At 35.9% G+C, this 25,613-nt stretch overlaps 3 protein-coding genes across 8 annotated transcripts in view; 1 reads left to right on the forward strand and 2 right to left on the reverse strand.

Annotated features, from left to right (window-relative positions):
• Nucleotides 1-10,878, reverse strand: part of LOC144473563 (dystrophin, isoforms A/C/F/G/H) — an 856,126-nt gene extending 845,248 nt beyond the window's left edge. For 4 of the 6 annotated variants that reach the window (XM_078187532.1, XM_078187527.1, XM_078187530.1 and 1 more), the window contains exon 1: nt 9,771-9,943. In XM_078187532.1, the coding sequence (XP_078043658.1) occupies nt 9,771-9,888 (118 nt within the window). In that variant the 5' untranslated portion in view covers nt 9,889-9,943. Of the gene's footprint in view, nt 1-3,468; nt 4,040-4,144; nt 4,203-9,770; nt 9,944-10,800 lie in introns of those variants that run through there. The other 2 variants (XM_078187528.1, XM_078187529.1) reach the window with 2 other exon arrangements.
• Nucleotides 10,879-12,331: 1,453 nt separating this feature from the next.
• LOC144472767 (uncharacterized) lies at nt 12,332-13,100 on the forward strand. The gene is made up of 3 exons (XM_078186100.1): nt 12,332-12,429; nt 12,635-12,677; nt 12,740-13,100. The coding sequence occupies exons 1-3, from the start codon at nt 12,379-12,381 to the stop codon at nt 12,835-12,837; spliced, it is 192 nt and encodes a 63-aa protein (XP_078042226.1). The 5' UTR covers nt 12,332-12,378; the 3' UTR covers nt 12,838-13,100.
• A 1,107-nt stretch (nt 13,101-14,207) lies between these two features.
• LOC144473561 (SEC14 domain and spectrin repeat-containing protein 1-B-like) lies at nt 14,208-24,112 on the reverse strand. The gene is made up of 13 exons (XM_078187524.1): nt 23,904-24,112; nt 23,150-23,342; nt 22,153-22,266; nt 21,741-21,915; nt 19,637-19,737; nt 19,330-19,539; nt 18,620-18,805; nt 18,439-18,553; nt 17,950-18,191; nt 17,640-17,762; nt 17,073-17,264; nt 16,782-16,990; nt 14,208-15,563 (listed from the first exon to the last, which is right to left on the reverse strand). Exons 1-13 carry the CDS (start codon nt 24,086-24,088, stop codon nt 14,972-14,974), a joined length of 2,637 nt encoding a protein of 878 aa, XP_078043650.1. The 5' UTR covers nt 24,089-24,112; the 3' UTR covers nt 14,208-14,971.
• Nucleotides 24,113-25,613: the final 1,501 nt, after the last annotated feature.

A 25,613-nucleotide genomic window follows, 5' to 3' on the forward strand; every position in this document is an offset into this window, starting at 1 on the left:
TTTCTGTGGGTCGCATGGTAGTGGAGATTTCAAGGTCATATTAATTTTTTTTAAATACGACCATATATTCTTTTGTGACATTTTAATAGGTGGTTTCGAAACGAATTCAACGATCTGCTATTTGATGCTGTTCCACGTGCGGAGAATTGAAAAAGTGTGACTAACACGAATGAATAATTACTCAATTTTCAATAAGTAAATTGAATAAATTGCAAACAAAGCAAGAGCGATAGAAATATTAACAGCTCTACAAAGAGTATGTTAAAAAATCCTGAAATATTCATTAATGTGATAAATATTATATCTGAAAAATCGTTCAGATTTCGCAGGGTATGAAAAACTTCGTTTTTCTGACTCAGCTCCAACAAAACAGAATAGTACACTTTTAAATTGTAAATGAATTCCTTCTATTAGAAACTACAACCCATGTCCGCAACACGCTGACAAAGTAAATTCATTGAAATCACAGGAACAAAGAGTCCATTATTTTGACAAACGACCAATGAGTCATCAACTCTGCAATGCACAATGCTTCAATGATTCTTGCCAGTTGTGAACGGATATTCAATGGGTCAGAAATATTCGAGAGCACAGCGTATTTTTAAATTTCATCGTTTTTTTTTTAATATTCTTATTCATTTCAAACGTAAGTGAAACGCACTGCAATCACTAAAAAGTGAAAACAGCAGGTATACTACAATTATTTGCGCTTCATGCGCTCAGTTTTAAGCGATATCTGAAACAAAGAGCCGGCATTGTCGTTAATTACCATAACAATTACTGGATTGTTACTGGTTAACGAGATAATTAAGGTAACTGATCTTACGTATGTTATTTAATCAACAAGGATCATTTATAAAAGCTTATTACAATTTCCCATCTTTTAGTGTAGTCACCGTAAAAACTGTGAAATATTATTTCACTTATTACTTATATTACTCATGATGCTTTAATACTGTAGAAATTATACAGTATTGCAAAGTCAAAATACTCTAATGTGGATAACACATCGATTCTAAAGAAAACATAGAACATTACTGTGCAAATGAAACAGTTTCTATGTCTTATTCATATCAGAATATTTTAATTATGCAATGCTCTATAATTTATGCAAACACAGTGTGTAGCGTAAACTACACAATGCATTTTTTAATCTAGGAATCACAGTTAAGGATTGGTCTTACTGAAGTTGTTAAAAAATCAAACGGTCTCTTTTGCGATTGTTACGTAAAACAATATTTCAAAGTTTCTGTTTAATGTAATATAATCATTTAAAACATTACAAACAGATTACCGGTAATTGATGCTTTCATTCGTTTTATGCTAAATGGATCGTTTTCGTATCTCGATGTGAGAGATTTTGATGATACTGAAATATGTTGTAGTCCATATACAATTAATTAGAGTTTATGTCATCATTTTTCTAACTTCGAAATTTAAGAGTCAGAAGCCCTCAAAGTTTCCCATACCTTCAAAGTCCTGCCTTCACGTTTGAATTTATATCTCCCAAAACTATTATCAATAGAATGTTGCGATAGTTTTCGGTAATCTTGAAGGATATACGTATCTCAAAAAATTTTGTTTATAAATAAAAAAAATATTTCTTCGACATTTAAAGGCAGAAATGTTTTTGATTTGCAAATTTAAGCATCGGTCACGTGTCGAAACATTTGAGAAAAAAATATTAGTTTTTCGCGAGCTCTGCGCTTTCCATTTGCCATGTTTTAATTCGCGGACACTCTGAAACTGTAATTAGGGTTGGGCAGAGTAGGTAGCGACGCGTGCCGATTCAGGTAAACGGCGCTTCACTATGACGATCGACTAACCGTACTGTTATCATCTCGAATTATTTGAATGAAGTCATAAAACATAATCAGCAGGTATTCAAAACTGAACAGTGTCGTGTATACTCTGCATATTTGTATATTTTGGTAAATTAAGCTACATTAACTATTGTTATTAACAGTTAATACACTTAAAAGAAATAATTTTTTTCTACTAAAATTTCTACTTCAATTTAAAATTCAAAAATTTCGTATTAATTATTTTTTCGCGTAGTTACATTAACCCTCCATCCATTTACTACTTGGAAAAAATTAAAAATTAAAACTTCAATATCAATTAAATATGCAAACGTAATACTCTAAAATTCACAACAAATGATTTATATTTCCCACCTTGTTAATATCTTAACATTAGGTTAAGAATATTCTAAATTCTTATCATAATGAACTTTAACATTAATGCTACGACGTAAATGCTAATTGACGTAAATTTTTCCGTGTTTACGTTCATTTTGGCGCGAAGTTCATTTAATTGTCCCGCCAAATAATACGTTCGTTGAACTCGTCGCATGAAGGCATGTGTTCTAATCTAAATGACACCACTTACGCAGCCCGATTACTCTGTACATCCACGTGTATCATACAAATTTCTTAACGCATACATATCATTCGCATATATGGTAAATAAATATTCCGCAGATTAGATAAGAGATACTTTAGAGAAGACAGATAACCCTGTTCCCTACTGGCGCATCAGAAAGACTAGGAAAACGTACAGGTAGTTATCGAAATAACGATTTCTCAAGGACATACGTCCAGCGCGAAATGTCATGAATCCACCGATTTATTTTAAACGTTATTCGAAATATTTTGAAACTGTTCATATTTCATTGCAGAAAATGTTCACTTTGTACATAAAATGCTATATTGTAACATACGTGTTTCGCATACGAAATGTGACAATGGAGTTAAATCGTATATTTTATGCATCAAATGAAACACTTGAATATTATTTCCGTGAAACTTTACCGATCAAGCAGTTACGAAGATACCTTGAAAATCAGGTTTACATTTCGGATATGTAAATACACTGTTAAGCAAACAATTGTTAAATATTCCAATTACAAAGTTATATTGCATAAGCAATATGTATTTTAAATCATTATTTCCGGTACATCCTATGAAAAGTGAATTAGTAATTTTCTTTACTACAATCTAAACATCTATTCTCAATACAGGTACTAGGATGTTCGGAAAATTTTTTCACATTTCATAGAGTTCGTTTAACGAATATTACATAAATGATTTGAATCGAACTTTCTGAAAAGTCTAATACGCATCTCTGTGATGTCGAATAAATCACAAGATATTGTTCCATACAAACAAGAGTGTTTCATTAACTATTTCCAATAATATTTCCCACACTGTCTGTCGACAATGCCGTATAGTGAATAAACAAATCAAAAATCGCTACCGGCTTTTCCACGCGGGAATAAAAGATCCGTTGCCGAGCAATTCTTGGTAAAAGCGAACCTGTCAAGTCGCCAAGTAGATAAGACGTAACCGCAGAGTAAATCGTGGTGTCAACTCACGTGACGCGGGCCGATTACGAAGTAAAAGTAACAAAGATTGCCGGGATTCCGGGCCTATGATACACAGCTCGGAATCGCACGCGATGACGTACCTATGTAAACGACTTCCATCTTGAGACGTTGGTGGAGACGCAGCTACCGGATCAACGACGTAACAATGTATCCAAGGGCACGTTAAACGAAAATTACGATATCACACAGATTACATTCGACACAGTATAGCACAACATGCACGAACGAAACGCGAGCACTGGGGGGACAGCCAGGTCTTGCCGCGTTCGTATCCACCGAGCCGAACCGATCGCGAGGATGAGGTTAGAAACGCGCGCGCGCACACACACCGCGCGACATCGACGCTCCGTGCGCGACACTTGTTGATTCGGCACTGTCAAGAAGACCACTGCACCCGTATACGCGCAAACACCTCGTCACTCGCACACATGGACTTCTAACTTTCTCTCTCTTCAACTCTGCACTTTGTCTCTATCTCTCTCTCGCTCTCTCTCTCTACGTCTATCTCCCTCCTAGCCTACCGTCTCGTTTCAACCGAGGATGGCGTTTCTTTCAAGCCTTCACGGTTCTCACCGTGATTGAAGCACGGACGACGTGAAACCACGATCGTATCGTACCTTCCTCGAGCGAACGACTGTCATCGAATAGAAACTAGAGAGGGACAGACAAAGGGAAGAGATTGAAGACGATGATCACTGGAACGATAGACGAACCACGAAGTTCACCACCGAAAAAAATGTGTAAAGGAACACCGACAAACGTTCTCGGTCTTCTACGAACGTCAACGAAACGCGCGAACGAACCACACACCGGCCGAGTCTCGAGCGAACTGGCAACCTCGGACGCTCGGACGAGTAAGGCCCAACTTCCCCCACCCCCACCGACCTCTAGCAATGCACGATCGCGTCTATCTCGCTCGGTCCTTCAACCTCCCTCGGTCCTTTACGTTCTTCATCGTGAGCCGTCCCTTTCCCTAACATGTTCTGGGACTTTGTCGATGAATCCATGCCCACGTAGAAAACAATGTGGGGATTGTTGAAATTTTATTAGGTCTACCAAAAAGTTCAAACCACGATTTATCATTTTATTACTATAGATCCTCACATTTATTATTTATCGTTTTCTCACTATCGTTTTCTTTTAAAATTTCTACGCATTTTTTGATACCATGGAATATCAATTTTTATTCTAGCATACAATCTAATGTAGCATACGCCTTGCAAACTAGGTATAAATATTGGACAATTTTAATCGTGTTATTCTCAACAGGAAAATCGTAAGGTAAGCAATTTCAAATTATTGAAGCATTAAAATTATTGTTACGAGTGGAATAAAATACAAATAATAGTTTGATGAAAGTAATAATATTTAATATTAAAAAATAAAATAATAATATTAATAATATTAAATGTTAATAAAATATCTGTAAAAAGTGATCGGTAATATTGTGAAAAGATTTAAACATTAATTGTAATCGTACAGAACTGTTTACAATGTTAAAGCTTCTATTTAAAGACAAATATATATTTGTAAAATTTGATTAGTATTAACATTAATAAACCAAATCCTAAATTTACTAAACACAGAACTGCTCAACAATACTCCATGAAAATTATAGTTTTGAAAGTAACAAAATAGTAGATTAGATTCTAGTATTTTACGCGATCCAGTAAATAAATAGAAAATTTACTGCGACTGATCAAATTATTGGTTAGAACGCGATTTCTGGTGATATTTCGGAGTTGCAATTTTGGGTCGGAAAGAGCCGGATAAGAATCAGAGTCCGTAGACAAGAAGTGGGCCCTCGGTTTGTCTCTGGTGAACCGTAAGGCCCAATGTATCACAGGTAAACAGGATCTCAGAAACCGAAAGAAGTAGACTCTCGAATGGAACAGGTAGACTGAGGTGGGTCGTGCGTCCCCACAATGCGCACAACTCCCGAGCTCATAGCAATCATCATAATGAGATTATTTCTTTTGCGGAACCATATTGTTAGTATTTTATACAGTGACACGTGTAGCAAATTTATTGACACTGACGTCGTTTACTTATTAAATAGGAAGGGTGTATTTCTTCACGATCATTCTGTACTGTTATACAATTTGCTTCAATAATAATATAATGTAATATAACATTATTGTAGCAATAATAATAATAATAATAATAATAATAATAATAATAATAATAATAATAAGATTAACATAATTAATATGCCGTTATTATATTTTTAACGAAATATCCAGAAGAATTACAAATAAAAAAATAGAAAATAATATATCGATAATTACCTATTGTATTTACGAACATTTTTAAGTCTGAAAATGATTCTTTAAACTCGTAATAAGAATCGTCGAGATCATTTTTTATTATTACGTCTCAAGTAACAAGAATATTAATGCCTGCCGAGAAACTGTTGTATATTTTGAATTTATTAAGCCACAAATGCCAGAAGATTTACGATCGTTATCGTTATTATATAAGCGATTATTTTTCTTTAGATTATGAAAATATTATTTCAAAGGCTCTGCACTTTTTATTACATAAATTTTGATGAACTTTGTTGTTAGAAAAATCGATACCGAGCGTAAGGTATAGTTCTTTACTATAAAGTATAGCTATCATTTTTATTCACAATTTTTTCAATTTTCATTTATAACATAAAATGGACATTTTGAAAGCTCTGCCAATTCGTAACGTTATACAATTACCGCAATTCTTAGAAACGCATTTACATCTTTTAGTATTAAGACCTCCCACAGCGTTTTGTCTCGATTCGTCCGCTAATCACACCAATTCTAGACGTGGACGTATTATCCGATATAGTTTCTAGAACTATGAAATTAGCGATCATGCAATGTATATGGTACTTACAAATATCGTCGTCCATGTTCGATTCTTTCGATCTGCATTTGAAATCATTCAGTAATTTGTCGACACGCACACATAACTCTTGATACACTTGCACAAAAACATTATTTGCTTCACATAACTATATGTAACAAATCTTTTGCACCATACTCGTAGAAAACAAAATTTCAGCCAAACACTTGTTGTACTTGCTGTTGTAACATCGATGCGATTAAATAAACTAATTAATGATGTTAGTAGTTTTCTATATCATACAAGATTCTGCATTACGCGAGTTCATAATTCCCCTACACATTAATAGTTTCTTAATTTTTGTTTGTTCATATGCGTAGTTACTTGTCAAAATGAAACGGTTCAACGCAGTGTAAGTTAAAATTGAATTTCCAATTGTTACTGTAGAAAACGATCATATATTCTTTCTTTCAACGATAATTCAGCGTTGTTAAGCAATTCAAAATCGACGACAGATGGAGACATTGATGAGTTTTAAAACAATGTTTCGTACATCAACAAATACGTTGTTTAATACATGTTTGTTGTATTCAAAATGGATATAACTTCCTGATTTCGTTGAAAAGGAGCAACCTCGTTCCATGCGGTCTGTCGCGGCACTGTAAGGTATTGGGAAGCATGCCTCGTAGGCGATCTTCTTTCCAGAAGTCAGCGCCGACGCATCAAATAACGAATTTGTTCGAACGCATCGAAATGTAATTTCGCGGTCATTTTCATACAACAACATTGCAAAAAGTTATTTGCATAAAACGTGTACTAATACTTCTAATACTAATGCTTTTTCAATGTTGAACTCTGCGCGCTAACTAAAAATCTCTAACATTTTTTACCTGACAATAACACATATAATCTTTCATCACGTTGACAACAGATTAATTAAACAGTCCCGAATAATCATTAATCGATTAGCCGTGACGTATTTATATATTTTTCTTTGCCATTGTCTCATAGTTATAATAAAGAATTAATCAAAACTTTTATTGACAAAGGAACATAGTAAACGTGGTGCATATTTTACAAGACTTTATTTTATATGAGCGGTTCAGAAGCCAGTCGGTGTAAGTTTACTTTTCCTAGAAAATGAGTTATGCAATGCACACACATCTTTATCATAGGATCTTTCGGTCGATAATTCAATATAATCGATTCCTTCACAACTTAACAATAGATAGCAGCACTTATATTAACCACAGAACGACTAAATAAAATTGTTCAGAGGAAATTATTTTTTCTAAAAATACCTCGACATTTGTATGTTGTCTTATAATAAAAATTGTGCTTCTCATTGTGTTCAATATATTAATGATTTTTAATGAATGACTTTAATTACTGTATACGGGAAGAAGAAAGTGTACACGATTTTCGAGAAATATACAATTGAAACGTTCGATTGGAAGATTTACATATATCCGCCGCCCTTCCTTCGCGAAATGCACTTACCAGAAATATCGCACGTGTTCTAAAAATACCATCACGTGCGAATTATAGGCGGGAATATGAACAAAGAGTAATGCCTGCTAATGGATGCATTGCAAGAAATGACGCGTGTAATAAACACTAAGCCAAATTAAATTATACGAGCAGTGTTCCATTTTCGTGTGACTGCCGCATTGCATATCGAAAATTATTCGAAAGAGTCAATATTCGCAACCGTGTTATGCGTCATCAAAATTTTACGCGATCGTAAATCAACAGAACTTACTCTTTTAACCCTTGATTCACGGATCATTAAAAGCAACAATTTTATATTATTCGGTAAAGGTAACACAAATATATTCCTATTTTAACTCTTTTAACTCTGACAACAATTTTGTTTTTTTTTTTGCTATTACTATTTTTATTAGTATGCTTATTATATCAATATTACAAAAATTTGGGAATACTTTCGAAATAAATTAAAATGTCAAGATTAATATAGAATTGGAAACCTATGTAGTATTTTAGCAAGAGAAGCTTACAGCAAAAATTACATCAAAGAGACGCGGTCTCAGATCGGATCAGAGACGTTGGTGAAATTAATAGACTCAGTGCCGCAAAGGATAATATTTGAAGTCATAAAAAATACTGCAGGACCAATTGAATATTAAGTTGTCTCCGTAATTAATTAATTTCTCATACCATTTACGATAATTTTTAAAATACAATTAAATATATTTATTTCGCACAAAAGTTCAAAATTTTTGTGATATTGACATAATAATCATATTAATAAAAGTTATATTATTTAAGTAATTATGTGTTTTATTAAACGCATTGTAACGAGTCATACAGAGATGAACCTATTATTATTTCAGCCACTGTATATGCATAGAAAAACAAATTTATTGAAATAAATTTTCATAAACGTATGTTTAGAATCTCAAATAATAGCAGATTGAAAAATTTGAAACTTGTCGAAATGATGGGTGCTGTAAAACTGACGTCAACCGGGAAACATATTCCAGGATCCCCAATTATTTTATATTTTATATTACATGCATACATATCGCATAGGATAATATGTGTTTAAAATAAAGAAAAGAGATACTTTTTACTAAAATATGTTAAAGTTGCACTATTACACGTGATTGTTCCCTTTGAATTCCACATACTTTGGATGACAAATGAATTTACCGATATGTATGGACACATCGCGTACGCAAAGTTTTCGATATTCGCGATTTAAAAGCGACGTTCACGGCTCCATTAATCAACGTCCGCGAGAAATGTCTAATTGGAAACGTCTGTTAAGAGAGCCTTTAAGTTACACGTTCAAAAATAGATGTTTGAGTGTACTTCAAAAACTCCTCTTCAAACCGATACTTTATAGTTTCACAATGCGATAAGGCACGTCGTTGACTACATTCGGTGGCTTTGCTTTAGCTGGAATCGTTAATCGAAACGATACAATTGAAAACTAACAAGATCGAATATAACGAATAAAAGGTGGCATAAATAACAGTGAGGTAAATTACATAGCATCTCGAAAATAACAAATAGCAATTATTCAGTTTAATGTATTATAACTTGATAATCCTTTTCTATTATTTACGTGTTACGATGTTGGTGTGTTAAAAATTAAGGTGAATTACAACCAACGTTAAATTTAAATAAATAATTGCTACATAACCATAATTATGTGAAAAGAATTTGTTGTCAGAGCCACATATGCGGCAAAAATACAAAATAAAAGAATTTGTATAGTTTCTATGTTATGAATTACATTCACAAGAGTCTTGAGGCTTAAATGTTATGTCAGTTTTTCCCACAAAGTCCACATGATACAAGGTAAAACACGACGCAATACGTAATCATGTTGATCACTTCTATTTATAATTACGTAAATGACATGTGGCGTCAGTATTGGGCGTGCTTTCCTAACGAGTGTATTGCTATTATGCTGTCGGATCTCCATTCAGTCTAATGAGATCTTCTAATGGTATTTTACCGTTTGCGCCGTCCGCTGTCACGCAATGATTTCTTCTTTATATTGTTTTTTACGTTATCTAAAATTAGGACTTACATTTAATGCTGGTGATTTGCTCCTCGACACTCTCGCCTTGCCACGGATCATCCTCGACACGAACGATCCAACGAATTTTTCTCGATTGCATCTGCAAAGGACAGATCCGTTCACTCATCCCGCTTTCCGTTGTCAAATTGTTCCTCGTTCGACACGAATCATTGATCAGACGGCGGCGAACTGCACGCGATTGGAACAGCGGTTCACGATAGATTCAATGTCGGTGTATCGGTATCGGTGTACGATTATTTTTTATGGATAGAGCGGTTATAGATAATGCGAGTCGGAATGCGTTTCCTTAGCTGTAATCACAACTTCGGTACGCGTACGATTTGACTGCGTTTGTTTTTTACTAAAACTGGATCCCCGTACGTGACAATGTTTGTCTCGTAACATTTATGTAGAAATAAATAAATAAATAAAATCGTAAATCTATTTCGAACTAATTATTATACATTGATTAATCATGATTCTATATGAATTGACTTTTACTAGTTATTAGCTAATACAGTATATTTGATATAATTAATTTTTTGTTCTGCAATGTACCTGTAATTAAATGAAACAGCACTCTACGCATGTTAATATATCACATGTTAATGTAGATACATACTGCTCTCAGAAGCTTTAGAGCATTTTCTCCGTTCAATTTTGTATCGTTATATAGATTATACATATTTTTTACAAAACAAATGCGTCGGTAATTTTGACTTTGAATTACAATTAAATCTTGTTTCATTGGTGTAATACAAATACTGTCTATTAAGAAAATAAATGCGATTATTGATACATAAAATTTTATTCCTGCCTAACGAGTCACAATCTATCCGTTATGGAAACACATGCGACAAGTGATATCGCATCAACGAAACACTGATTTACTACAAACACACTTCGTTCGCTACGGAAGCAGAACGTGGTCAAAACTTTTGAACGGCGGTGTACACTGATGAATGAAATCTGGAAGTGAATGAGCACACGATGTTCAGGCAAAGTGGTTAACGAAGGAACCACCGTGTCAAACAATTACCTTAAGTCGCGCAGCGTAACATTAGAAAAATGTTTAGAAACGCGAAGCGTTCATAGATCGGCAACTGTGTACGCTGTCGCGGGCAATACCCGTTTCACACTGACTATGATTTGTCTGTCAACGGAAGTGACACCCTGGGCTGCAACTATCTGTCGTTTCATTGCATCGACCACGCGCGCTTCAACATCGAGTTCGCCAAGAAGAATCGTCAGATGTTCTACACCCACGGATCTGTCAGTTACACACTCGGACAATCAGTGCTCCCGCCAACGAGATATTCGGGCACGAATACGTTCCGCTCGTAAATTCGTCTCAGTTATTAATTGAAATACACCATTCATCGTGTACAACAATCTGAGTATACATAGCATGTCGACGCTGTAGGTGCAGATTGATATAGGGCGCTGAACATAATACCGTATAACAAATTAACTATTTCGCGTTATCGATAACCAGTAGATAGACGGTTCTTGTTCTTACAGATCTTTTGCGTTAAGCACGAAATCAATAATCATTTTATTTCATTACTCTCAATTTTTGCAAAATTTAAACAATGTCAAACTACAATCTTCAGAAATGTTTTACGAACATTGAATCTCTATACACAATTCTGCAGATTTTGTCAGATACATCAGTATGTTCTTCTCAATATATTGTAATCAGACAGCAATTGCTCTTTCTGTGGAATGCTTATTTCATTTTCGATTGATAAAACAAAAGTAGCTTTGCAAGGGACGAGATATCTCGAGTGAGCTTCAACGTACATTTACTACCAAAATCTGCAGCATTTGTCACTGCAGTATCGGTGTTATTCTCTTGGAAAATAATTCAATTTTTTAAATCTTTTACGACACACTATGTTTCATAACTATGAAACCACGAAAATATTTTCAATTTTTATATATTAATAAGGAATCAAATATTCTGTGTTCAAAATCGTATTGAGCAAGCATATATCTTTTTAGAAGGACAGACTATGTTTACGCGAAAATAAAAAATAAGCAAAACACTGATTTGTTAGCGTTCCATATCGGTAACCAAGCCAGTAAAGGACGTTTTTCGTGGATGGATCGCCAGTTTTTATTTAACAAAGTCTGATTCGAAGTATGCTAAATCGAATATTTAAAGTCATTAAAAATAGAGAGGTGGACCCATGCTTTGCTAAATTACTTCATTTTATTATATTTTACGTCCAATCTAAAATATAATGAATTTACGTCGAACTAAAAAAAGTATTTTGAAGGAATTAATTTAAGTTAATCTATGGTAATGGACAGTTAATACGTAAATATATATCTTGATTTTTCTTAATAAATATAAATATATTTATTAATTTTTTCACATTATACAACAATTGATTTGTCTACTTGCTTATTTGTATAGTATTCATATACAATATAAGCTATCGAGTTATATGACAGCAGCGCATGCGTTAAAACATAAATGTATGATGTACCCATTATATATAATGGCATTGACTTACGTTATAAACAGTCAACCACGGGATCGCGAGGTGGAAATTGGAACAGGACGCAAGATATAATCTACGTCAGGAAGCATACACGTAAAACCGCAGAAATGTATTTGATGTATTATTTACTTGACGGTGAAAGAGTGTATACATTGCAGGTATTAATTAAATAACATATTGCTAGAATTTATAAAATTCAATTTTGTATAATTTGTATAAGAATAAATACAAAGATTGGTAATAAGAATATTATAAAAGGATTATATTTTCCCTCCAGTTATTATACATTTATTTAACAAAAACGATTAATCTGCACTGTCTTTCATTATTTTATTTTTATTGAGTTATTATATTTTTTTCCAGAAAATGACTCCAAGTGGGGAAGCATCGTTCTCAGCGCATCCAGGTCAGTAAAATATTATATTTTATATCATAACAGCATTCATTTAATAATGGCGATGATTTTAGCGCGATTTTCTCCAGAAGATAAATATTCAAGAGAAAGAATCACATTGAAAAGAAGATATGGTCTCTTACTCACACAGCAAACAATACCTCCTTGTTAACAATTATTTGGTTCTTATAATCAAATACGCCTACATATCAGAAAAATAAAATTAAATAATACATACCAAAATGCACATATATTTTATTCTTATCTCTATTCTGCATTCAATGTTTGTGATTAAGTAGAACTACCATTTCCTACTTTGATAACAGCAGCTTCCAAAATATATTACTGAAGACGCAAATTACTGTAGCAAACTCGCATCATTATAAGGTAAAGTTTAATTTATATATAATTAATCATTATTAACATTTTATACGCAATAAATCATATATTCACCTTATTTATTATAAATACCATTTTATTCAGAATTTAGTTACTTTTACATGTACATATAAAAAATAGTAGATATATTTTTACATACGTTTAGCTTGATATTTTTACATGTATTTATATTTTATATAAACAATTATTAACAATTATAGAACACATCTTTATGATACGAACTCTTCTGCAATATTTTCATACAAATTCACAGCATTTATTATATTACATATACATTACATAAAATATGTAAGTACGGATGATTTGAAATAAAAGTAAATATCGGTAATTTATGTTATATGAAAAGGAAACTTGAAGTAAAAATTTCGTAGATAATCTAGAATGCTATCAATAGTCACGTAACACCAACGTATTCAACCATTTCTTTGTAAAATGTACAATATAACAAAACCGCGCATTCAATTTCAGACACAATTTTCGTCAAAAAAAATGTACTAAATATATGCTAAGAATATCTTAACGGCTGATCAAAAATTTATTTATTATATTTATCATGGAACTTCTTCGTATACAAAAACCAATTTTTCTATTCTGTCATTCTCTTGAAAAAGAATTCAATTTTTTTTATATTTTACGACACACAGCGTCTCATAACTATGAAAAATTTTCAATTTGTATATATTAATAAGAAATAAAGTATGCTGTGTTCAAAAGTGTTCTTGGACTAAGAAAGCATGTATCTTTTTAGAAGGACAGACGATATTTACTCTGAAATAAAAACTCTGCAAAACATTGATTTATTAATGTTCCGTAACTGTAACTGTAACCAAGCCTATAAAGATCGTTTCTCGTGGATAGATCGCTAGTTTTACTTTAACAAAGTATGATTCTAACAATCTCATTAAAAATATAGGTGGGCCCACGTATTGCTAAATCATTTCATTTTGTTATATTTTACAGTATCTTTTTAACTGAAGGTTTTTCTTTTTTTATTGCTGAATAGTTGTTACCCTTTTTTAGTCAAGTGCATATCATTTTTCGATGCAATCTTAAGAAACACACTACATAGATGAACGAACGCAGTGTCGTCATCCTGTATCGACACGGTAACATACTTAACGTATGATCAAGAATCGTGTTGGTGCCAACGAAAATACATTTCTAATTTTTTGTATTCTACTTCCTTATGATTTTCAATTTTTGCTTTTATTTCTATCTATTTATTGTCGTCTCGTATGGCACGTTTTTAAAATAAAATTCCATTTATTACGCATTCTTAACACTTTACCGACCGTTAACTTATAAATCGGCTTTTTCCGTAACCTGTGAATTGGTTTTCATAGTAACCATTAATTTTGTATCTATTATTGAGATAAATGTGTTAGATTGTACCACCGTAAGCTTCAATATTATTATATAATTTTTTAAATATTAAACATCTTTCGCGATTAATAAAATAAATAAATTCAAAATAGAAACGATAATTTAACGTTGAACTAAGTTTTTACGACGTAATGATCGGTCGGTAAAGTGTTAACACTTATCCATCGTTGTACTGTGGACATGAAAAATACACCCTGCAATTTAAAAAAAAAAACGAAGGTGACTTTGATTGTTTGGAATAAAACATTTTTGTATATTGTATATCGTATACCATATATCATATATTATAAATTATTAGGGATTTACCGTGTATGCTGCCAACGTTCTATAAGGACGTGTTTTGTTTTCGCGCTCCTCTGCGGCAACGGACAAAATCGAACACAGTGCAAAGCGAGCGATACAGCGGAACAGACGGCGAGAACAGCGAGTGTTAATCAGCGTATTTTGTTTTATAGTACTGTGTGTGTGAGTGTGGCGAGAAAGCGAGAACTATTTTATAATAAGCGAACGTTATAGCCTGTATTCTATCTGCGCCTAACAACCGATAGGTTACACCCAATATATTCCCACATAAAGCTATAAAGCATTCGTGGCAGTCCTAACTCGACGACGCTATCCGCCCGCTTGTTCCCATTAGGATCCAAAAGGTCTACGCGATCGCTGTCAGCTCCAGCAGCTTCCATCGCAGGAGACTGAACTCTCTCGACACCGGTGCAGCTCCCATTAGCCGTAGCAGGTATTGCGGACGAAGAAGACGTTCCCTTGGTGGTTGAAAACGTGGACACGGACCTCGGTTGGAATTGCGGCGCCGGCGTGGACGAGCTGATCATTGTCGCGGAGGACGCGGCGGTGACCGACGTGATTTCGGGCGACACCGGTCGAAGAATCGCCGTCGACGAGGTCGCGGAGGTCGTGGAGGCGGGCAACGAGAACAAAGAGGAAGTGGAGGACATGGCGGAGGACGAGATTGGAACCGGTCGAGTCCTGGCGCCCGCCTCGCATAATCTGGCGTCCAGCTTCTCGGCGAGCCGTGTTACTTCCGCCAGCTGTGCCGAGATCGCCTCCACCGCTGTCAAGTTACTGGCTTTGACCGAGCCATCCTCGGCTTCAGACATTCTAGAAAAATAAATTTCCGTCGTTCGCTTGCACCTATTAATAGAGTTTCCCTAGACCGTGCTTCGTGGAACGATCTCTGCACCCTGATTACCAACTTCCTCGTTGTCAAAGACCGCCCTACCAGTGTCGCGTCTGTTCAGCATTTCGGCCGGCGATTGACCGCGCTGCGTCACTCGATACCGATACCGACAGCAATTCCCAAAAATATTCGGACATTCATCTACCTATGATTTTTACGCCACATATATTTAACACTAAATCTACCAAGTCGGTCAAAATGACCGATTCCACACTTTTTCTTATAAAATTTTTTAGATTATAAAGACTTTCAGATATGAAATTATTAAATGGATATCACGACTGAAATATAAATTATAATACAAATGGCAGAAAGTATAAATAAGTTCAGTCTTGCCATTCTTCTACAACAACACGCGTAGCCACTGTTCGAGCACGGTAGGTTTAGTGTTAAATAAATATACATCGAAAGGAAAAAGATCCGTATAAAATAAAATACAATCTAATTAAATAATGTGAACAGGACACACTAAAAACAACTAATAAATACAATAAATTTGCATAAAGGTTACGCGTTGACTAGTTATCCTTTCCGATAGAGTCCTATTATTCCCTTAAGGATATCGAGGAATGTCATCGGCCAGTTATCGCCGAGGCAACGAAACGCAGCCAGGTGGATTCGTAAAACGTCAAATTTAAAAATTGTTACATAATCGGCAGTGACAGGCGTGTCATAATACGAAGCATTACCAGCTGCGAGGATCGCGCGCCACGCTCTTTCTTTCGCCGTCGGATTATAGTAGTAGTGACGGCGCTTGATCCGACTCGACTCGCTTCGATTCCGTGGACCGAATTTACGGAACGTTTTATTGCTTTAACCCGATTGCAGGGATATATATTGGGTTGGCGAATAAATTCGTAGAGATTCCGTTCTTGTTTCATAACGTCTTGTGCTTTGATCAACAAAGAGAGTAAGCTGTTCTAACGACGTCTTTCGGCTGTACGAAACTGTTGCGCTTTTTTAGAAATGGAATTAGACATTCTTGGGACAGCCTGTAGTTATCGAGTGAATTCGACGCGAAATCGCCATTGCTGATATTAATACAGTGGTCGGCATTAGAACATCAAGGAAGCTGATAAATCATCGAGCTTGCACTAAGAATTTCTGCGGGAATGTTTTATGATCGCTGTCGTACTTGCCGTTGATGGCATAGAGGCTCCTTTAGCCTGGTCCGTAGGAGGCGACCCAGTCGAACCATTCGCCCAACCTCCAGAAGCAGCTTCTCACGGTCCCCTAAGATGTCCCTTATTTCTGCTCGGTCTCGGGACTCCGCTGCTAGATCGTCTGTCTTCACGGATCGACGCAGACATCCCACCGCCTCGATTAGGTCGCGTAGCTTCGAACAGTGCTTTTGGACAAATACAGTGTGACTCGCGTTAATATTCGAGATCCGATTTATGGTTTAGAAAAATTATTTTGGATTTATTTACATCCTCGACGCTCCTGTGAAATACAGCGCAAACTCTGAGTCTGGTCAATTGTTCCTGTCCAACGGATCGCAGTTGCTTCCAAGCCTGGCGTAACTTTGAGAAGAGAGTGGCGTTGCTGTCCAACGGCAACCTACAGGATAATCTCAACACCCGAGCACCGTTTACCAATTGACATCCGTAGTCGTACGTCCCCTGGAAATTTCAGAGCAAAGGTGAGATTCATAGTTACTAAAATTTACAGCACATTCTAGTGATGCTATTTAGACGTGTCATTGGTTCAAGAAGTTACGGGGAGCCTGTCATTTATTTTTAGGTAATGGAACCACTGTGGGACGACGTCGCCGGTGGATTAATTAATGGCATGGTTTAAGTGCTGGCAGCACGTGTCAGGTCTAGATTATGGGATCCAGGTGTCTAGGGCAGAGAAGTCGAGACTACTGAAGGTAGGATGTATCTGTCGTTGTAACTATACTGTGAATTAGTGTGCAATATGAGCCCACCTGAATCACGATAAGCAGAAGATAAATACAAATTTTAATCGCGGTTCAATATTAAGTAACGCGATACCTTGGCGGTTTCCTGAAACGACTGATGCTCCTCCTTCTGCATTTGTACTTCATTTGCGTTGCAACCAATCTCCATATGATTTTTCAGTAGAACGTCGTACAAGTCGTTCAACCATTTAACAGCCTGCCAAAGAAGCAACAATGACTTTTTTATAACTCTTCATAACGTTAAACTAAAATAACTTTCCGTTAATATTCCGTTAGCAACACCTCGGACAAAATTTTTGTAAAGGAAAAAGTTACTTGAAATGACCTCAGGTATCCTTCATTTTCCGATCGGGTGTCACTTTCGGGATATCCTGTATAATCACCTGTTCTGTATCCATTTCGTAAGTATATATCAACGCAATTTGTTTCAGGGACAATTTCTGCAGTTCCACGCTGTCGTTGAAAATATTCTTTCTTGCGTTCGTCGCGTCTAATATGTCTCGGACGTTTACAATGTCTTCGCCATAGTCGACCCGCACATCTCGTCCTAGGGCATCTTTCACAGGCATCGACAGTATGTCCGACAATTTCTCACCCTCCTTCACCAGTTCGCATTCCAGGGATTCTAGAAATTTGCGCACAAATTATATAATTATTATATAATTAATATGAATACAATTATAATAATTATGTCAATTAGTTTGCAATTATAATTAATTAAATATTACAAAATATTAAATTAAAAAATAATTAACATCAGTACTGTATCTGAATGGGGTACTTCGCAATGTCTTGACTTTAGCACGATAAGAGCTGCTTCTCTAGATTAATTAATTGCGCCGATGTAACAATAGTTCGTCGTCGATATTTACCAAGATTCGCCTGACTCTGTTGCAGCTTCAGCAAATTGCCGCTAGCCTGGGAGAAGTCGTGAGTCCTATTGCCCATCACCAATCTGTCGAACACTTCGCTGGTCTTGTCGAAATACTGCAAAGCGACGCGAACGGAGCTCAGTCGGTTTCATCGAATTCCGTTTATTTTTTCGTCACATACCTCGGAGACCAGTCTGAAGAATCTCTGCGAAGTAATTACCACGTTTCGTCGCCTCTCGAGCCGGGTCGCGAAGCTCCGACACACGAAGTCCATGAAATCCCTCTGGGACTTCAGATCCTCGGATAGTCTAGTGCTCGGCAAGCTGTCTATTTTGTGGAGCAGCTCCGCGTATTGGCCGTAAGTTTCCTGAATTAATTACCTCAATTAATTATTTCAATCTATACTAATCTATACTATAAACTATACTAATCCATACTATAACAGTTAATTAATAGATTACGAAAATCTTCGACTAAAGAGGATCTCTCGAAAAGCGTTGTAAATCATACTCGAGCGTTTATTGAATTATTACGTATAAGTTTATTAAGCTATAAGCGTGCAATTCATTTTAACGTATTTCTAAATGTTATTTTTTCATCGTAATATTGCATATTATATATGACTGCTCGGTCAACGAAAATTAATTTCAACTAGCTCTTGTAAAGCTTGTAATCTTTAATCTTGTATCTCTCTTTATACTCTTCTTAATTCAATCCTTCGTCTATTTTAAGATAATACTTCTTCTTTGAAACGCGGAGAACGGAGCGAAAGGACATTCGAATCGACGAGAATCGAAGATTCCAAGGAATCCGGGAGAATCGTCCTAATGGAAAGAAAAAGTAGTCGGGCGGCGTAATTAATCGATGGAATGGCCCGGCGAATAATCGCACCCTGCATTCGAGCTCCAATTCCTCGTGCCGCCTTCGCAGCTCCTCCGAGGACGAAACGTCGAATCCGACCTGGCAACAGGAATTCAGCATTGCGTCAGCAGGCCCAAGGATCCAATCGGTGACGCGGGACACACCCTTCTCGAGATCGCCGATTACTCTGGCAGTGTCCAGGTTCCTTTCCATTTCGGACCAGGAATTTTCAATGTCCACCTAAAACGAACGGGAAAAAGAAAAGGAACGATGCGTCGTTCGATTTACATAAACATCGGAGCGAGCGTCTTGGTCGATTTAGGATGCCGACGGGTACCTTCTTCAATTCGATGGAGTCGATAAGCTCGTGGATCCGTTTTGTCGTGTCCGAGACATCCTTCGCGGACACCCTGCTCATCGAATTCACCAGGCTTCTGCCTGAAAAATCATTCGTTCGTACACATTACTATTTCTCGATCTCGAGGGAGAATTATTCAAACAATTTCTATCGCCTTTATTTCATTAAAATATAACCGGCTCATAGGATTACTTGGTGATACAAAAGTGATATAAGGGATATATAAAAGGATATACGAGGATATAAGAGTGATATAAATAATTAATAAGTTTAAATATAATAGGTGATGTTATTAGAATTTCATGACTGAAACGCTAAATCGTCGAAACAAGCGCGGTAGACGATGTTCTCATTGGAGAAACGTTAATGATAATTTGATTTGCTTCGGATTGAAAACGGAAGCCCGTAAATGATGCGCCCGCGCCTCGCGAAACGTCGACAGAACACATTAATATAACGCGGGAGTTTTGTTGTTCGTGATTTTTACACCCTCGCGAGCATATGATCGCGGTCGTTTCTTAAGCAGCGCTTATGCTCGACATCCGGTTAAGCCGGTTTTTCAATTTTTGCGGACAATCTAGCTGCAAGTGTCTATCTCCAGGCAGGACTGGCTTGATTATAACGCTAGAACAGAAAATAACTATCGAGCATCGTGCGGAGAAGAATGCTTTGACACCTATTTTCACTATCGTTTCAAAAAGATCGATTCGCTCGCGGTGATCGTCGCTTATTGAATAAAAAGTGAATCCGAAGATTTTTCTAATTACAGAAAGAAAGCATATAATATTAGTAATATTGATATGTAATATAGTGATGATAATATTCTTCGTGCGATTTTGTTACGGACTGATATTTTCTGATCCTTGTAATTATCAGATTTCACCGTTCGCGATTTCTTTTCCCGGTGACCGCAACCGGCGCAATCAAAGATGCTATCCGGCATGCAATTGTAGTAAGTGCCACGGGAAATGATTAGGCGAGCGACGCGGAACTGCAGGGCGAGGCATCAGGAGTCGTTCACCTCATCTAGAAGCTATTTCCCTGACAATAGAACTAACAAATGATTAAAAACAATTTCTCCTTCTCGAATCTATGGTTACTAATACCATAAAACTATCTTTGAAATAAAATATCACATGATATTTTATACAGACGTATCTATGTAAATTTAGATAAATAAATACACTGTTCAAACGGATTATAACACGCAGTAATTACTGATAAAAATTGGCCAACTTTGACCGACGATAGCTCCGCGAAAAACCATTGTAGAACGATACTACTTTTTTAAATTAAAGTTTGAAGCTTTTACTTTAACATACTGTTTCTCGATTTTAAGTTAAACATATCCTTGCCACTGTACCTATTTAAATCCGAGGCCATGTTTATCATATTGAAAATTGCTATTTTTAACAAGTATCATGTTTGACGATGTATGCTGTCTTTGTAAAATTTGTTTTGGGGATGTCATTTACAAGGGAACGAAGTTTGATCTTTCCCCTATAATTTAAAAAAAAAATAGACGTGGCTGCGATTTTTTCTGGAAAAGTTACAGCACTTCAAAGTAACCCTTTTTACACCAGGAAGATATCGATGATAAAAAAGTTCTAATTACTGTAATCAAATAAATAATATCTAAATAAATATGTAAAAGAATAAATAATATTTTATGAACCGTGTTGAATTCAATTTGAATTTCAATTTCAACTTCAACTTCAATTTCAATTTCCAGCACCATGAACATATCAAAAGCATCTTGAAATTCGTTCATTTTCGCGATCCAACGTATTCACATTATAAGGTAATGCGTAACTAACTAGTATGTTTATATTGTTGCGTGAGGTGAACAACTCAACAAAACACGAACGAACATTATAATGTAATGTAGAAATATAGATAGATATAATGATAGACATAATGTAATGTAGAAACGTAGTGTATACACTTGGAGATAATTGAATTTGCTTTGACCTGTATGTCTCGAGAGCTGCACTGCAGGAAGAAGGCTACATTATGCCTCTGTCATGACGATTCAATCGACTTAACAGAGGAAATCTTTGCTCGGTAAAAAGGTCTTACTCACCTGATTGTAAAATGTACCCCGCTACGGATGTTAATTCCGTGCTCGTGTCCCAATAAGATTCTATGTCCTCGTCCGATTCGAGCATGCGAAACGCGTCTAAGCTAGTCATTCTTTGGTGAAGGTCTGTCATCTTTGATACGAGGTCAGCGGCATCCCTGATGTAGTCTTCTACTTTCTACGATAACGGTAATCCTCGAAATTAATATATAAAAATTAAATAATTTAAAACTAATAGAAGCCACGTTGGATTCAGTTCAGTATTTTGAAACATCTGTTGAATCATATAATTTATGAAATTGTGTAGTGGAAGTAGAACATATTTTAGTAATAATATCATTAATAAACGACCGCGTTTGTCTCGCATTGTGTTATGTGTTATTATGTGTTTGACTTTTTAATGATGAAAATTTACCATGCGGTTTTGAATCCACTCCGTGTGATCGTAGAATTTGTTACCGCCCAACTCATAGGGTAGCTGAGCGTAATCTACGTGAAGAGGGAGCCTCGTCAGGATTAGGTATGTCGGCTGCAACAATGACGATAATGACAGACAAGTTAACTTTCCGCAATCAATGGTATTTTATTTCTAAATAAAAAATAGTTTCCCTGATCTATATTTCCATTTTATATGATTTATTCCATTCCAGAAATAGAGTCTTCGTAAGTTCATAATTGCAAGCGAACTTTATCATTTGGAAACGCAATAACATTTAATCAACAATGGAATAAAATAAAATCTATTCGATGAGTTTTACTGTGAAATATTTTAATAGAGATTACTACTACATTTACTATGAAAAAATTTAAATTATTTTTCGTCGAACATCTTGACATTTAGTGTAAGAAGATTAAGGACAGTGAGGCTAGGTTGACGCGATGCCAAGGATAACCGCTTGTTAAGAGGAATTATGGACACACGAAACTGTCCATCAGAGTCCGCCGATGCACCGAGCTTGTAGCAGAGGCTGCTATTGACAAGGTAACAGGTTTAAAAGGTTACTATGAAGTAGCCGGGGATTTCTTTTCTCGGCGAAGTCGTACCAATAAGTGGAAACTCGAGTATCACGTAATAGAACAGGTGCGACCGGTCCGGAGAAATTATAGATTACGCATAATGGCACCGCAGCGTATGTCAAATCGCGTGAACCTAACGGTTCTGTCTCTGACGTTCGCACGCACGATTTTTCAATTCTGATTCTCCAAGAATTAAAATTAAATTATGAAACACTTTGTGACATTTTAACTCATTCTAAAACAGAGGGATGAAAATAGTATTTTAAAAATTTGCACATGACATAAATGTCGCACCCTTTCTTGTTAGCCAAAATGATCCTTGTCATCTAATTTTCATGGATCGAGCTACGATCGATAGAAAGAAAATTGGATAAATTAGTTGACTAAACACGAACCTCTCCTTCTTTATGAGATCTGGTGCAGCTGTCCACTCGTTTGTCCCAGAAACCTTCGGGTCGCACGACGATCACGGAGGCAGCACACGACCCGAGGAGAACCATCGACAGTCTTATGCAAGACCTTGCAACGCGCCATGCACCCTTCCGCGCATCCACGAGCAGGACTAACCCATTCCTCTTCGTCTCCTCGCTAACAATGTAACGCATTCCTTGTAACCCACTTTCATCGCGGCAGAACAATCGCTTTATAACGCGGCGTTCCCTTCTTGACCCCCAAAGGCTACCGTCGCACGATAGTTCGGTTTAAAGAATAAAACCACGTTTAAGATAACTTTACCAAATTAATAACTATTCAATTTGTATTGCTTTGCAAAAAGCCGATGGATCTCAGGAATGAAGGAATTAATGAAATTGAATAAATATTTTCTTTGCTATAAACATTTAAAGTTGTGCTCTTTATATTCAATATTCAGTATTCAATATTTGATATTCGATATTCGATATTCAATATTCAATATAAGAAGTGTCATTCTTTTTAAGAAATATTGTGCTTCTAAGAAACGTAAAAAAATTTAAAAACGCGTAAAATTTTTTATAGGAAATAGAAAACATAAAATAAGCATCTAAAAGGATATAATCATTCGAGTGTTAAACATTCTGTCAGCTTCGGTTAAATCAATAGATTTCATACATATTCAAAGTATGTATTTATCAAAGTATCGAAGTTCGTTGACAGTACAGTGAGAATTACCTAAAAATGGACAAGAAATAGGCGAGGAGAGATTCCAATCTGGGTTTGGTGTTCGGCTGGAGTTCCGACGGAACGTTCACGACGATCAAAGGTCTTCCCTCGCGATCGCGTCCGCCTGGAATGTATGCGAGATTCGATTCAAGGGCTTCCAGAATGTCCACTGCCTCGGAATTTCTCGTGGGCATGGTTGCATCAGGTCCGCATCAGCCTATTCTACTCGTATCATTGTCACTATCGACACAATTTCACCGTCAAACTTTTCCCCGCGAAATCGCGCACTCGGTATTCTACCAAACATAGTATAACGTACACTCCCCTCCGAAACTTTTAGGACACCTTATTTACAATATAATTACTATCATATTAATTCTATGTTTTAATTATATTATTATTACATTAATATTGCTTTATATTATATTATAATAATATTAAATTATATTTTATATATACCATTAATTCTCTTTTATAAAATTTACGTTATATATATTTAACAGTACAATAAAGGCAACATAAACTTGATAAAAATTAATGAAAGTTCCTTTCTAATATAATAAATATGTAATCCACTTGTTACAGTTCCATAAAACTGAGTTCTAAATTATAAAAATTTGTCCATGAGCTTCTCAAATTAATTTAATTGTCTGCAAGTATCCCAATACTTTTGGAGGGGGCTGTATTAACGGCAGAGATCCGATCTGGTTCGCGGCACGTAGATCATCGTGCGGCACGCACAGCCGTCGTAAAGCGTAAAACAATACGGCGGATCGACGGGGTAAACGATCGACGTCTCGGTACGATCTCACCGAGATCCAGGGAATTGTGTTACGCCCGATCAGGTTCGTTCACTTGCAAAAAACAGGCTCGTGGTTTGCATGCCGCGATACACGCTCACCAGGGGACAACCGCACGTGCGTGTCGCCGATGAAAAATCCGGTAACACCAGTACGTTCTTCGAATTTTTCCCTGACCCATCGCTTGTCTCATTTCGTCGCGATTGCAACGCTCTTCATACATCTTCTCAGCTTAATCTAACGTTCTTTTATGAACACGATAGAACCTCGATTATCCGAATTCAGAATTAGTAGCTAATTTCTTTTCGGTTTCGACAAATTATTTGTGGTACAGTAGTATAAATCGTATAACTACTATAGTATAAATTTTATAAATACTATAGTGTAAATACTATGAATACAATAGTATAAATATTATAAATGCAATAGTATAAGTAATATAAATACTATAATATAAATAATATAAATACTGTAGTGTAATTTCATCTTTTAGATTTTTGACGCGGTCGTCCGTCCAAGTGTTAATAAGCGTGCCAATATTTTCCGCGCCACCGTAGGTGGTTGTAACGAGTCTACGTTTGCTTAGTCCTCTATTGTTACAGCGACGTGCTCGTTCCTTCATTGGTAATACTCTGTTGGAGAGTCTCCGATGAAATTGTTATTAGTGCGCATGGTACCGCCGTAATTATTCGATCGACTTTAACCTGCTGGTTACAGAACCGGAACCCGTCAGAATGTCGTAAAATCGAAGCGATTCATTTAGTTGAATTGGAAGCGGAGAAGCAGCTTCGGTAAAGCAGCTATTCCACCGACCTTCTCACGTTTTACGGAGTCCAATGTCCGCGCTTGATATATTCACGCCGAAAATAATGTCGCATTAGTATCACCGATATAACATAATTGTAAATATTGTATAATA

The sequence above is a fragment of the Augochlora pura genome, chromosome 7 (genome assembly GCF_028453695.1).
Source record: "Augochlora pura isolate Apur16 chromosome 7, APUR_v2.2.1, whole genome shotgun sequence".
In the NCBI taxonomy this organism is placed as follows: domain Eukaryota; kingdom Metazoa; phylum Arthropoda; class Insecta; order Hymenoptera; family Halictidae; genus Augochlora; species Augochlora pura.